Genomic DNA, 13,121 nt, shown 5'->3' on the forward strand with positions numbered 1-13,121 from the left:
AACTAGAGATTTGGATTGAGGACACAAGATGGATATAGTCTACTCGGATTTCAGCAAAGATTTTGACACAGTTTTTCACTGGAGGTTCAGGAATAAACTGAGTGGGCTGAAGTTCATACCCAAAGTGGTGAACTGGATTAGAAACTGGCTGGCTGGCTGACAGAAGACAGAGGGTGGTGGTGAATAGGATTTTGCTCGGAGGACAAAAAGTTGAGTAGTGGAGTGCCTCAGGGATTGGTATTGGGGTCAGTTCTAATCAATATATTTGTGAGTGACATTGCTGAAGGGTTAGAAGGAAAGGCTTACCTTTTTTATAGACAACATGAAGACTTACAAAAGAGTGGACACCCCAGAAGGAGTGGACAACATGAGAAGTGATCTAAAAAATCAGAATAGTCTAATTTTTGGCTGTTAAAATGTAATTCAAAGAAATGCAGAGTGATATATTAGGTCAGGAGTCAGCAACCTTTTTAAAGCAAAGCCTGGGCCACTCACAGCCTTTGGCCAATCCTGGGCTAAACAGAGCCTTTGGTTAATCAGTGCATTGGCCAATCAGAGCTCAGAATGCACCGGGAAGGGGAAGGCCCACCATTTTGGAAGAGGTGGGCCTGCCGGCCAGGGGAGTGGGCATCCCTCTTGCCGGCCATCTCCTAAAGGTATGGGAGGGGGTTCGGGAGGTGTGAGGGGGGATGTTGGGGTGTGTTGGGAGTGTCAGAGAATGTTGGTGGATGTTGGGGAGTGTCAGGTGTTCGGGATATCAATGGGGTCGGCGGTAGGAGGGAGTGGGCATCCCTACTGCCAGGGGGAAGGGGTTCAGGGGTGGCAGTGGGAGGGACTGGGCAACCCTCATTCCACAGACAATGTTGGGTGGGGGCTTGGGGGGTGGCGGAATGAATTGGGCATCCCTCCTGACGGCCAGGTTTGCTGGGGTGTCACAGCCGCTCAGATGATCACGGCAGGGGAATTCCCTTGATGCGATCAGCTGATGGGAAGGGATCAGGTGCGATTCTTTAACTAGTGCCTGTGACATGGGTGTTGGTTAGAGAATTGGGCCGGTTAGGCGGGGTTGGGTGTCTGTCCCTTACAGCAGATGTGATTCTGTATAGGATGCTGGTATGCAATTCTCATCCACTTTTAGGCAGCTTCAGAAACAGGCATCCTATATAGAATTTTCCCCTCTTTGTACTCTATAGAGCACAATTTTCTAATCTCAGTTTTATAATACTATTATAATTACATCTAAAATAATCACAGTGTGATCAAGAATAAAACTTAATGGATTTCTTACCAATGTCCATAATCTATGTGCTCTCGTATCAGAGTGTGGGGCTGAACTGTTCCATACATATCTACTTCAGGCATGTTCAGATCATCAAGAAAATAAACCAGTTTTTTGTTTCCTAAAGGACCATAGTTACGGCCAGCTTTTTTTTCCAAAGGTTTCTCAAGAATTCCTGAAAAGTTATTAGACTTCAGGTTATAATAAATTGCAACAATGCTATAAATAGTTTCTATTAGAGCACTGATAAAAAAAAAATAAAAATCTTAAGATAGCCTGTGGTTTTGGGGCATTTTATACTCAAAATGTTATTAGATCTTAATGGAAACCCTGATAAAAGAGAAAGCCATTGCATAAATAATTCAGACCAAAAGGATCACTTTTGATTGAACAATAACAAAAAAAAGTATCCTTCTGTGAAAAAGTATGTGGACCTCTTCATTCAAGCATTTAGTGGCATTTTTCTTTGACCAGAAGTAACTTTGGCTGAATATCTTCTGTAGCTATTGATCAGTATCTTACATTGCATTTCATGAATTCTGGACCATTCCTTTAAATATACCGTATTTTCACGCAAATAACGCGCACCCGTATAAAACGCGCACACGGGTATAGCGCGCAGAAATCACGATGATATGTACAAAAACTTTGGTATACCGCGCTCACGGGTATACCGCGCATGCTGCCCGACGCTCCTTTCGCCCGCCCTGACTTTCCGACTCTCCGTTCACCCCCCCTGACTTCCGTGCACTGTCCCCCCTTGAAGGTCTGTCCCCATCCTGAAAGCCTGATGCCCCCCCCGACGTCCGATACATCCCTCCCCCCCCCGAAGGACCGCCGACTCCCCAACAATATCGGGCCAGGAGGGAGCCCAAATCCTCCTGGCCACGGCGACCCCCTAACCCCACCCCGCACTACATTACGGGCAGGAGGGATCCCAGGCCCTCCTGCCCTCGACGCAAACCCCCCTCCCCCCAACGACTGCCCCCCCCCAAGAACCTCCGACCGCCCCCCCAGCTGACCCGCGACCCCCCCTGGCGACCCCCACGACCCCCCCACCCCCCTTCCCCGTACCTTTGGTAGTTGGGCCAGAAGGGAGCCCAAACCCTCCTGGCCACGGCGACCCCCTAACCCCACCCCGCACTACATTACGGGCAGGAGGGATCCCAGGCCCTCCTGCCCTCGACGCAAACCCCCCTCCCCCCCAACGACCGCCCCCCCCAAGAACCTCCGACCGCTCCCCCAGCCGACCCGCGACCCCCCTGGCGACCCCCACGACCCCCCCACCCCCCTTCCCCGTACCTTTGGTAGTTGGCCGGACAGACGGGAGCCAAACCCGCCTGTCCGGCAGGCAGCCAACGAAGGAATGAGGCCGGATTGGCCCATCCATCCTAAAGCTCCGCCTACTGGTGGGGCCTAAGACACGTGGGCCAATCAGAATAGGCCCTGGAGCCTTAGGTCCCACCTGGAGCCTCAGGCCGCGCCCCCAGGTGGGACCTAAGGCTCCAGGGCCTATTCTGATTGGCCCACGCGCCTTAGGCCCCACCAGTAGGCGGAGCTTTAGGATGGATGGGCCAATCCGGCCTCATTCCTTCGTTGGCTGCCTGCCGGACAGGCGGGTTTGGCTCCCGTCTGTCCGGCCAACTACCAAAGGTACGGGGAAGGGGGGTGGGGGGGTCGTGGGGGTCGCCAGGGGGATCGCGGGTCGGCTGGGGGGCGGTCGGAGGTTCTTGGGGGGGGGCGGTCGTTGGGGGGGAGGGGGGTTTGCGTCGAGGGCAGGAGGGCCTGGGATCCCTCCTGCCCGTAATGTAGTGCGGGGTGGGGTTAGGGGGTCGCCGTGGCCAGGAGGGTTTGGGCTCCCTTCTGGCCCGATATTGTCGGGAAGTCGGCGGTCCTTCGGGGTGGGGGTGCGAGTGGTCCTGCCGGGGGGGGGGGATGTATCGGACGTCGGGGAGTCGGCCGGGCAAGAGGGCTTGGGCTCCCTCTTGCTCCGATCGTGGATGCGGGTGCGGGTGGGAGCGCGTGCGAGCGGTCGTTCGGGGTGGGGGTGCGAGTGGTCCTGCCGGGGGGGGGGGATGTATCGGACGTCGGGGAGTCGGCCGGGCAAGAGGGCTTGGGCTCCCTCTTGCTCCGATCGTGGATGCGGGTGCGGGTGGGAGCGCGTGCGAGCGGTCGTTCGGGGTGGGGGTGCGAGTGGTCCTGCCGGGGGGGGGGGATGTATCGGACGTCGGGGAGTCGGCCGGGCAAGAGGGCTTGGGCTCCCTCTTGCTCCGATCGTGGATGCGGGTGCGGGTGGGAGCGCGTGCGAGCGGTCGTTCGGGGTGGGGGTGCGAGCGGTCCTGCTGGGGGGGGTGAATCGGGCGTCGGGCGGGGTGGGAACTATGTTTTAAAACTTTTGTATACCGCGCTCACGCATATAACGCGCGAGGGGTATGCGCGGTAGGTAAGGAGAAATTAGGTTCTTACCTGCTAATTTACTTTCTTTTAGCTTCTCCAGACCAGTAGAGGTTAACTTTACGATTGGGTATATATCTAATCATGACCAGCAGGTGGAGACTGAAAACAAAACTTTGGGACAGTATATCCTAGCCCCTCCTCTCTATTTCCCTCAGTCTGCCGAATAGCCAAGCAGAACCAAGAACTGGAAAACAACAGAGAGAAAAAACAATACTCCGAAAGGAGTAACAAATAACATACCCAAAAATGCTGTTGGAAAATGCAGAGGAGAAATTCCCGAAGGAAGAAGGTCCCCACAGCTCGCCAGCTAAGCCAGCCGAGCCACAGCCGCTGTTCTTCAATTCTCCCCGGCCCTAGAAAAATACTAGAACCCGCAGCAAAAACCAAAAACTGCCCGCGCAACAGCCCCAACAACAACAACAACAGACAGGGTGGGGACCTCTACTGGTCTGGAGAAGCTAAAAGAAAGTAAATTAGCAGGTAAGAACCTAATTTCTCCTTCTTTAGTACTCTCCAGACCAGTAGAGGTTAACTTTACGATTGGGACGTACCAAAGCAGTCCCTCTCACGGGCGGGACCCCCGAAGGGCCGATACCAGAACACGCTCACCGAACACCGCGTCCCGACGCGCCTGAACATCTACCCGATAATGCCGAACAAATGAATGCAAGGAGGACCAAACCGCAGCCTTACAAATATCCACCGGAGGCACGAGCGACGACTCAGCCCAAGAAGCCGCCTGACCCCTAGTGGAATGAGCCTTGAGAAACTCCGGAACCGGCTTCTGACTCAGAAGATAAGCGGAAGCAATCATCTCCTTGATCCAGCGCGCAATAGTAGCCTTAGAAGCGCCAGCCCCCCGACGAGGACCCGCCAGAAGCACAAAGAGATGATCGGAGCTCCGAAAATCCCGGGTCCGCTGCACATAAGCATGGAGGACCCGACCGACATCCAACTTGCGCAGCTGTCGTTGCTCAGAAGAACCCTCCCGACTACCCAAGACCGGGAGGACCACCGATTGATTGACATGAAAAGGAGAAACTACCTTCGGCAGAAAGGAAGGAACAGGCCGCAAAACAACCCGCTCCTTCGAAAACTCCAGGAAGGGAGCCCTACAAGAGAAAGCCTGTAGCTCCGACACCCGTCTAGCGGAAGTAATGGCCACCAAAAAGACCGACTTCAGCGTAAGGTCCTTCAACGAACAGCCATCCAACGGCTCGAAAGGAGGGCGCACTAGAACAGAGAGAACCAGATTGAGATCCCAAGAGGGAATCGAGGGCCTTATGGGAGGCCTGATCAACTTGGCCGCCCTAAGAAAGCGAATCACATCAGGAATGGCTGACAAACGCTGACCTGTCACCAGCCCCCGAAAAGCCGACAGGGCCGCCAGATGAACCCGAAGAGAAGACCAGGCCAGGCCCCTATCCAGGCCATCCTGCAAAAACTCTAGAATGTTAGGCAGAGAAGCGCGAAAGGAGACCACTCCCCGCGCTCGGCACCATTCCTCAAAAAGACGCCAAACCCGTACATAAGCCCGAGAGGTAGAAAGCCTCCGGGACCCCAAAAGTGTAGAGATCACCTTGTCGGAATATCCCTTCTTACTCAGGCGGCCCCTTTCAAGAGCCAAGCCGTAAGACAAAAGGGAGACGGGTCGAACATGGGAATGGGACCCTGCGTCAGAAGATCGCATCCGAGAGGCAGAGGAAGAGGATCCGCCACCAGATGCCTCACCAGATCCGCATACCACGGACGACGAGGCCAATCCGGAGCCACCAAGACCACCAGCCCCGGATGGCGAACAATGCGAAGCAGTACTCTGCCCACTAATGGCCAAGGAGGGAACACATACAACAGCCCCTCCGTTGGCCACGGTTGGACCAGAGCATCCAGACCCTCGGCCAGACCGTCCCTGCGACGACTGTAGAAGCGGGGTACTTTGGCGTTGCCACTTGTAGCCATCAGATCCATCAGGGGCTGCCCCCAAGCACGCACTAGCAACTGAAACGCCGCGGCGCCGAGACACCACTCTCCCGGATCCAAGAAGTGACGACTGAGGAAGTCCGCCTGAACGTTTTCTACCCCGGCAATGTGAGAGGCCGAGAGGTCCAGAAGATGCGACTCCGCCCAAACCATGAGCCGAGCCGCCTCCTGCGCCACCAGAGTGCTCTTGGTGCCCCCCTGACGATTGACATAAGCCACCGCCGTGGCATTGTCCGACAGGACTCTGACCGACTTGCCCAACAAAAGGGAGTGGAAAGCCAACAGCGCCAGCCGGACCGCCCTGGTCTCCAACACGTTGATCGACCAGGAGGCCTCCTCCGTGGACCAGGTTCCCTGAGCTGAGTGACCCAGGCACTGGGCCCCCCAACCCAGGAGACTCGCATCCGTAAGGAGCACCGTCCACTGCGGAAGATCCAGACCCACCCCCTGAACTAGGTGAGGGGTCCGGAGCCACCAACGCAGACTGCAGCGCGCCAAGCCTCGCAGGGGAACCGGAACATCCATCCCGTGCCTCTGGGGAGACCACCTTCGGAGCAGAGCATACTGGAGAGGACGCATGTGGGCCCGCGCCCACCTCACCACGTCCAGGGACGCCGCCATCGACCCCAGGACCTGGAGGAAATCTCGCGCCCGAGGACACCGGGACGCCAAAAGCAGGCGAATCTGAGACTGCAATTTGTTCACCCGGGCCTCTGGGAGGAAGACCTTCCCCAAGGAGGTGTCGAACAGCACCCCGAGGTACTCCAGACGCTGAGCCGGAACCAACCGACTCTTGGAAAGGTTGACCACCCAGCCCAGCGACCGGAGAAACTCCACCACCCGAGCCGTCACCCGGGAGCTTTCCTGCAACGACTTGGCCCGAATTAACCAGTCGTCCAGGTAGGGGTGAACCAGGATGCCCTCCGACCGCAAGGCTGCCGCGACGACCACCATCACCTTGGTGAACGTCCGGGGAGCCGTGGCCAGCCCAAAGGGAAGCGCACAGAACTGATAGTGCCGACCCAAGATCGCAAAGCGCAGGAAACGCTGATGAGAGGCCCGAATAGGAACATGCAAGTAGGCCTCCGTCAGATCGAGAGAAGTGAGAAACTCCCCCGGCTGAACCGCCAGAATGACCGACCGCAGCGTTTCCATACGGAAAGAGGGAACCTTGAGAGCCCTGTTGACCCCTTTCAAATCGAGGATGGGCCGAAAAGTCCCCTCCTTCTTGGGCACCACAAAGTAAATGGAGTACCTGCCCGTGCCCCACTCCGGGGGGGGCACTGGAACTACTGCCCTGAGATCTAGCAAGCGCTGAAGGGTCTGGCGAAACGCCAGCGTCTTCCCAGGAGTCTGACATGGAGAAGCGAGGAAAAAATCCGGCAGAGAGCGGGCGAACTCCAGGGCATAACCGTCCCGCACCACCTCCAGGACCCACTGATCGGACGTGATCTCGGCCCATTTGGGAAAAAAGTCGCGCAGCCGGGCCCCCACCGGAACCAAGGGGGGCGCCAGCAAGGCGTCATTGTGCAGGACGGGAAGCGGGGGAACCGGCGGAGGGATTCCCTGCCCCCCGACGGGCCCCCCGACGGGCTGCATGCGCTGGAAGAACCGACCCCGGGAAAACCCCGGAGACTGGAAAGAAGCAGCCCCACGCCCAGGGCGATACTTGCGAAATTCCCGCAAACGCCCCCGGGCCGCACCACCCCGAGACGCCGGGCGGGCACGGTCCTCCGGCAGACGGGGAACTTTCGAGTCCGACAGAGTCTGAATCAACTTATCCAAGTCCTCTCCAAATAAAAACGACCCCCGAAAGGGAAATTTAGTAAGCTTAGCTTTGGACGCAGCATCCGCCGCCCAAGCGCGCAGCCACAACACACGCCGTGCGGCCACGCCAAAAGCCATGGACTTAGCCGAGATCCGCACCAAGTCATACAGAGCATCCGAGAGGAATGAGGCAGCCATCTCAATCTTCGCTACCTCCTGATCCACCAGAGACCAGTCGTCAGACTCTCGATCCAAGACCCGCTCCGCCCACCGAAACACGGCGCGAGCGACCAGTCCCCCACAAATAGCCGCCTGGACCCCAAAGGCAGAGACTTGAAAATTTTGCTTAAGGATGGTCTCCAATTTGCGCTCCTCAGAGTCCCGCAAGGCAGAACCGCCCTCAACAGGCACGGTATGCCGCTTGGAAATAGCCGAGACCACCGCATCCACGACTAGCGAAGCTAACGTAGCCCGATCCCCTTCAGGAATGGGATACAGGCGAGCCATGCTGCGCGCCAGCCGAAACGGCGTCTCCGGCGTTTTCCACTGCTCAAGAATAATATCCCGAATATCCTGATGCATAGGAAAAGAGCGGGAAACGGAACGGATCCCTCGTAACAGAGGGTCCCCCACACGCGGAGTCTCCGGCGGCGCGTCCTCAAAACGCAAAGCCGAAGAAACCTGTTGAATAAGGTCAGGCAGCTCATCTCTCTGAAAAAGGCGCACCACGGACGCCTCGTCACTGGAGAACGGGAAACCCGACAACCCGCCGCCAGCTTCCGTCCCCTCCAGAGGGTCCTGGAATTCCTCAGAAGGGTCCAGGTCCTCCTCCAGACCGACACGTTCCTCCGACCACAAATCCTCGTCCCACGACACCCGCGGACGCTTGGACAAGAGAGGCGGCGGAGGGGACGTCACGTCAGACGAGAGAGGCAAAGCCGCAGGGAGCGCGGAGGAAACCCCACCCCCCGAGACCCCCTGGGCGCAACCGGGACCCCCAGCCGCCTGAAAATAGGCTTTGCATAATGAAAAGAAAAAATCAGGGGAAAAACCCCCCGAGGGTCCCAAGGGACTCCCTGCCACAGCAGGGGACCCAGCAGAAACCTGCCCCTGCTTAGCCAAAACAGGGGGAAGGTCACCTGAGGTGGAAGACAAAATGGAGGGGCCAGACAGAGAAGATGGCGTCTTTCCCGCCAAAACAGCTCCCTCCATAGCCTGCAGCGGCTGAGAGACCTGAATAGTCTCAGCCGCTAAAACAGGCAAGCCGGCATCAGCTGTCAAAATATCAGCTGAGAGGGAATCCTCTAAAACCCGACCGTCGGCGGCTCGGGGAATCCCTCCGTGGGCGGACGGAGAAGACCGGGCTTCTCCACCGTTCCCTGCCGACTCGCGAGGCACCATCGGCGGGGAGCTCTGGGCGCCTGCAGCCGCTGCCGACGGAGCTCCTCCACCGCACCGGCCTGAACACCGCTTGCACAGGCCGGCCGCGAGTGCCTCGCGTCTGGAGCACAATGAGCACTTTTTCCCTTTAGAAGTGCTCATTGCTCCATACGCGACCTAGCTGTAAAAAAAGTGCCGGTTAGTTGAAAAAATACAGTAAAATACAGTTTTCTTAAAGGGATACAACCCTCCAGACCAGCACTACCTCAGGATTTTTTTTTTTTTTTTTTTTTTTTTTTTACAGAACAGACTCCACAGGCTCTCGAAGCAATATGCCTTGCTTGATTTAGGGGGCAAGGCTTACTGCTGAGGCTCCTCTAAAAAAATATGGGGAGGTGGAGGAAGTGGGGGGAGGGACCCCGCTCGTGACCCGCCGGGTTTGACACCCCCGAGGTCGGACGAACCCCCAAACAGAGTCCGTCCAAGCTCCGTCCGGCTAAAAACAGGGACAATAAACCTCTAAACAAATTCCAACAGCCCTACCAAGGGAGATGGGTACAGATCACTCAACACCTGCTGGAGACTGAAAGAAGACTGAGGGAAATAGAGAGGAGGGGCTAGGATATACTGTCCCAAAGTTTTGTTTTCAGTCTCCACCTGCTGGTCATGATTAGATATATACCCAATCGTAAAGTTAACCTCTACTGGTCTGGAGAGTGCTAAAGAAAAACGCGTATAACGCGCGCGTTATATGCGTGAAAATACGGTAACTGTTTCAACTCTGTGACATTTGGAAGATAATTCTATAAAGATGGTGCTAGCATTTAGATGTCAAGACCATATTTAAATTTCCAGAATACTAGCATATATGTGCATATGTCAAATATTTAACAGCATTCTATTCTATAACATGGCAACATAGTTTGCAAATGGATGCACATATGGATGGAGTTTACAGAAGGCACACTACAAATTATAAATGTATGCATCTGTTCTGGAAAGCTAGGCATGAGCATTTACACCAGCCATTTAGCTCGCAGAAGTGGCCATGCCTAAATGATACAGTTTTGTTGCAATACTAGTACTCTGTAAAGGAAAGTAGGTTCTTCCTTTATTATTTAGAATAGACTCCAAATAAATGCTTTCTTGATGCCTAAAAACAGGCTTCCCTTTATAGAACTGCCCTCTTGTAGGCTTTCTGCGTGAAGAGCTTACTTCAGCTCTTGCCACAACATCTCAGTAAGATTTTGTCTTCTGAAATTGAAAACTGGGAAATTTCTTCTTTTGTAGTATTAGAATATATACTTGAATTTTAATTGCCATTGTCTCACTGAATGACCCACTTTTGAGAGTTCACAGATAGGGCTCCTTTTACTAAGGTGCGCTAGCGTTTTTAGCGCACGCACGAAATTACTGCGCGTTAAACTGCACAGTACACTTCTAGCATAACGGCAGCTCAATGCTGGCGTTAAGGTCTAGTGCGTGGGGCAATTTAGCGCGCTCTATTCCGCGCGTTAAGGCCCTAACGCACCTTAGTAAAAGGAGTCCATAGATGGCCTGACATTCTCCTCTATAATTCAGGATTCCAATGGCAAGCTGTCCAGGTCTTGATGCAACAAATAGCCCCACTGTATGATAAATCCACCAACAGCCTTAACATTTAGGTTGCAGCACTTTGCGAAACAAAACGTTTCGTACTGTTTCGGAAAAGTTCAAGTTTTGGCTCATCGGTCCAAGCAATATTCCAAGAGACTTCAGAATCACTCAAATGCTCTTTCATAGACTTAAAGTAGGCAGCAATATTCATTTCAGAAAGCAGGAGGAGTGTGTGGCGCAGTGGTTGGAGCTATAGCCTTGCTCCTTGTGACTCTGGGCAAGTCACTCAGTCCTCCATAGATCCATGTACATTAGATAGATTGTGAGCCCACTGGGACAGATAGGGAAAATACTTGAGCACCTGATTGTAAAACCACTTAGATAACCTTGATAGGCGGTATAGAAACACCTAATAAACTTGAAACTTCCTACAATGAATGCCCTATTAATTTTTTTCCTGATAGTTGTATGCATCCATCAGCCATGGCAAGAGAGGTCTGAAGATCTTTAGCTGTACCTAATCATAACCTTAGATCATCAAGACAATTTACTAATCTCTTCCGTATCCTTCTCTTTGATTAGGCCTCAATAGAGACTTGGCTTTTTGTTATATTGCATGGATATCCAAACCCCAATTTTATAAATCCAAGATATAAACATCTAAAGCTGTAGTATGTTCTTATGGCAAAAGAGCATGGTTTCGGTTTGTTTTGGGCAGGACTAGGAAGGAGCTATAATATGAACATCCAACTCTGATTTCAGAAGGGGAAGGGATATCCATATCCAAAAAGATGGATCTCTCGGAAGAGAAAGAGATAATGGTTACTGTGGATGGGCAGACTAGATGGACCATTTGGCTTTTATCTGCCATCATGTTTCTATGCTATTTAGACCTGGCACTTGGCACATCAAGGTTACAAAAGGGTGCTCTGATTAAGCAACTGTCCATTGGAGGGATTACAGCAAGTCACCTCCTTAATTTCTCAAAGGCTGATATACGGTTACATTTATATTCCTCTACAGCCAGCAATTAGCTCATAGCGGATAACATATAAAAAGACTAAATCAAATTAATCTAGAATATACACATAGTGAAATCAGTTTGAACCAAGAAGATAATATCCCATTATTGAGTACTGAGATTGAAGTTTTGGAACAAAAATGTTTCAAATACTTAAAGGCATTGAAAGTAGTTAAAAATCATATTTGATATACCGCTCATTCCACCAAATGTGAAACTAACAAGTGATACAGGGCTATAAAACAGCTTCAGGAACTTTGGATGTTCATAGTACTAAAATCTTTTTTTTTTTTTTAATTAGCTCTTAATAGACCTCCATGCAGAAGATTGGCCTAAAGGTTAGTGCTGTTGGAAGAAAGGTCTAATATCTGGCAACTAAAATTCAATGCAAAGAAGTGCAGAGTGGATGCATTTGGGGAGTAGAAATCGGAGGGAGACGTATGGGCTGGGAGGCAAGAGTGATATGCATGGACAGGGAGAAGGTCCTTGGGGTGTCTGAGGATCTGAAGGCAACAAAACAGTGTGACAAGACAGAGGCTGTAGTCAGAAAGATGCTAGGCTATATAGAGAAAGGAGTAACCAACAGAAGAAAGGAGGTGTTGAGGCCCCTGTACAGGTCATTGGCGAGGCCCCATTTAAGAGTATTGTTTTCAGTTTTGGAGGTTATTCTTGGATATTCAAAGCCAGAACCTATGAAGGCTTCAGCTTTGAATATCGGTTATTTTTAAGCAGGCTAACACATAGCCACTTAAGTTGATATTCAGCTCTTAAGTGGCCATGGGCTAGCATAGAAAAATAGGACAGACTTTTATGTAGTCCCATTCATACACTAAACCTGGCCACTTAAGAGCTGAATATCAGCACTTAAGCAGCCAAATGCAGACTCTGTCCTCAGAATGCCCCCATCATACTCAGCTTTGAGTTAGGCACTAATCACGAATTTCAGTAGCACTTAGCTGGTTAAGTGCCGATAAAAACGAGTGGCTAGCCCCAATCAAGCAATTTCACTAGTCAGCAACCAGCTAAATTGCTTTAAATAGTGGCCCCTTTCATTTTATTCTGGCATTTAAAATCAGTCAGGGAAATATAGTATTTCAAAGTACTGTATAGTTTTTATTTATATATTTGAAAACATGTATATTCTACCAATCACTGTTCTAAGCAGATATCAACAAACATGCAAAATAATAAAAACATACACATACTACAAGTAAACCTACAAATAGATCCAAGTGATTAATAGCAATAAACCATTAACTTACTTTGCAGTACGGCAGATGTAGTATAATAATTGAATGGAACTTTGGCCACCATGTAGTTCTCAGAGAGGGCTGACAGTCTATCTCCCACAAATACAGTTTTCCCTACTCCTGCATTACCCACCAGCATGACTGGCTGGCCTTTTGCCAGGAGAAGATCAGTGAAGTACCTAAGACATGTAGTCTCAGAAGTATAGACGAGTATGTCCTGCGAACATTTCCAAGAGAGAAAATTTTAGAAATTAAATTATGTTTCTAGTAAAAAGGACACAAAAACTATATCCTAATAAGTGACTTTATTTATTTATTTATTCATTCAATTTTATATACTATTCTCCCAGGGGAACTCAGAACGGTTTACATGAATTTATTCAGGTACTCA

General features: G+C 51.9%; 1 protein-coding gene across 5 annotated transcripts in view; it reads right to left on the bottom strand.

Annotated features, from left to right (window-relative positions):
* The window catches only part of DNAH11 (dynein axonemal heavy chain 11), a 596,997-nt gene that overhangs the window by 243,293 nt on the left and 340,583 nt on the right, over positions 1-13,121 (bottom strand). For all 5 annotated transcript variants that reach the window (XM_033930891.1, XM_033930892.1, XM_033930893.1 and 2 more), the window contains 2 exons: positions 12,743-12,947; positions 1,289-1,454 (listed from right to left, as the gene is read on the bottom strand). In XM_033930891.1, the coding sequence (XP_033786782.1) occupies positions 1,289-1,454; positions 12,743-12,947 (371 nt within the window). The remainder of the gene's footprint in view (positions 1-1,288; positions 1,455-12,742; positions 12,948-13,121) is intronic.

This window comes from Geotrypetes seraphini, chromosome 2 (assembly GCF_902459505.1).
Source record: "Geotrypetes seraphini chromosome 2, aGeoSer1.1, whole genome shotgun sequence".
NCBI classification, from domain to species: Eukaryota; Metazoa; Chordata; class Amphibia; order Gymnophiona; family Dermophiidae; genus Geotrypetes; species Geotrypetes seraphini.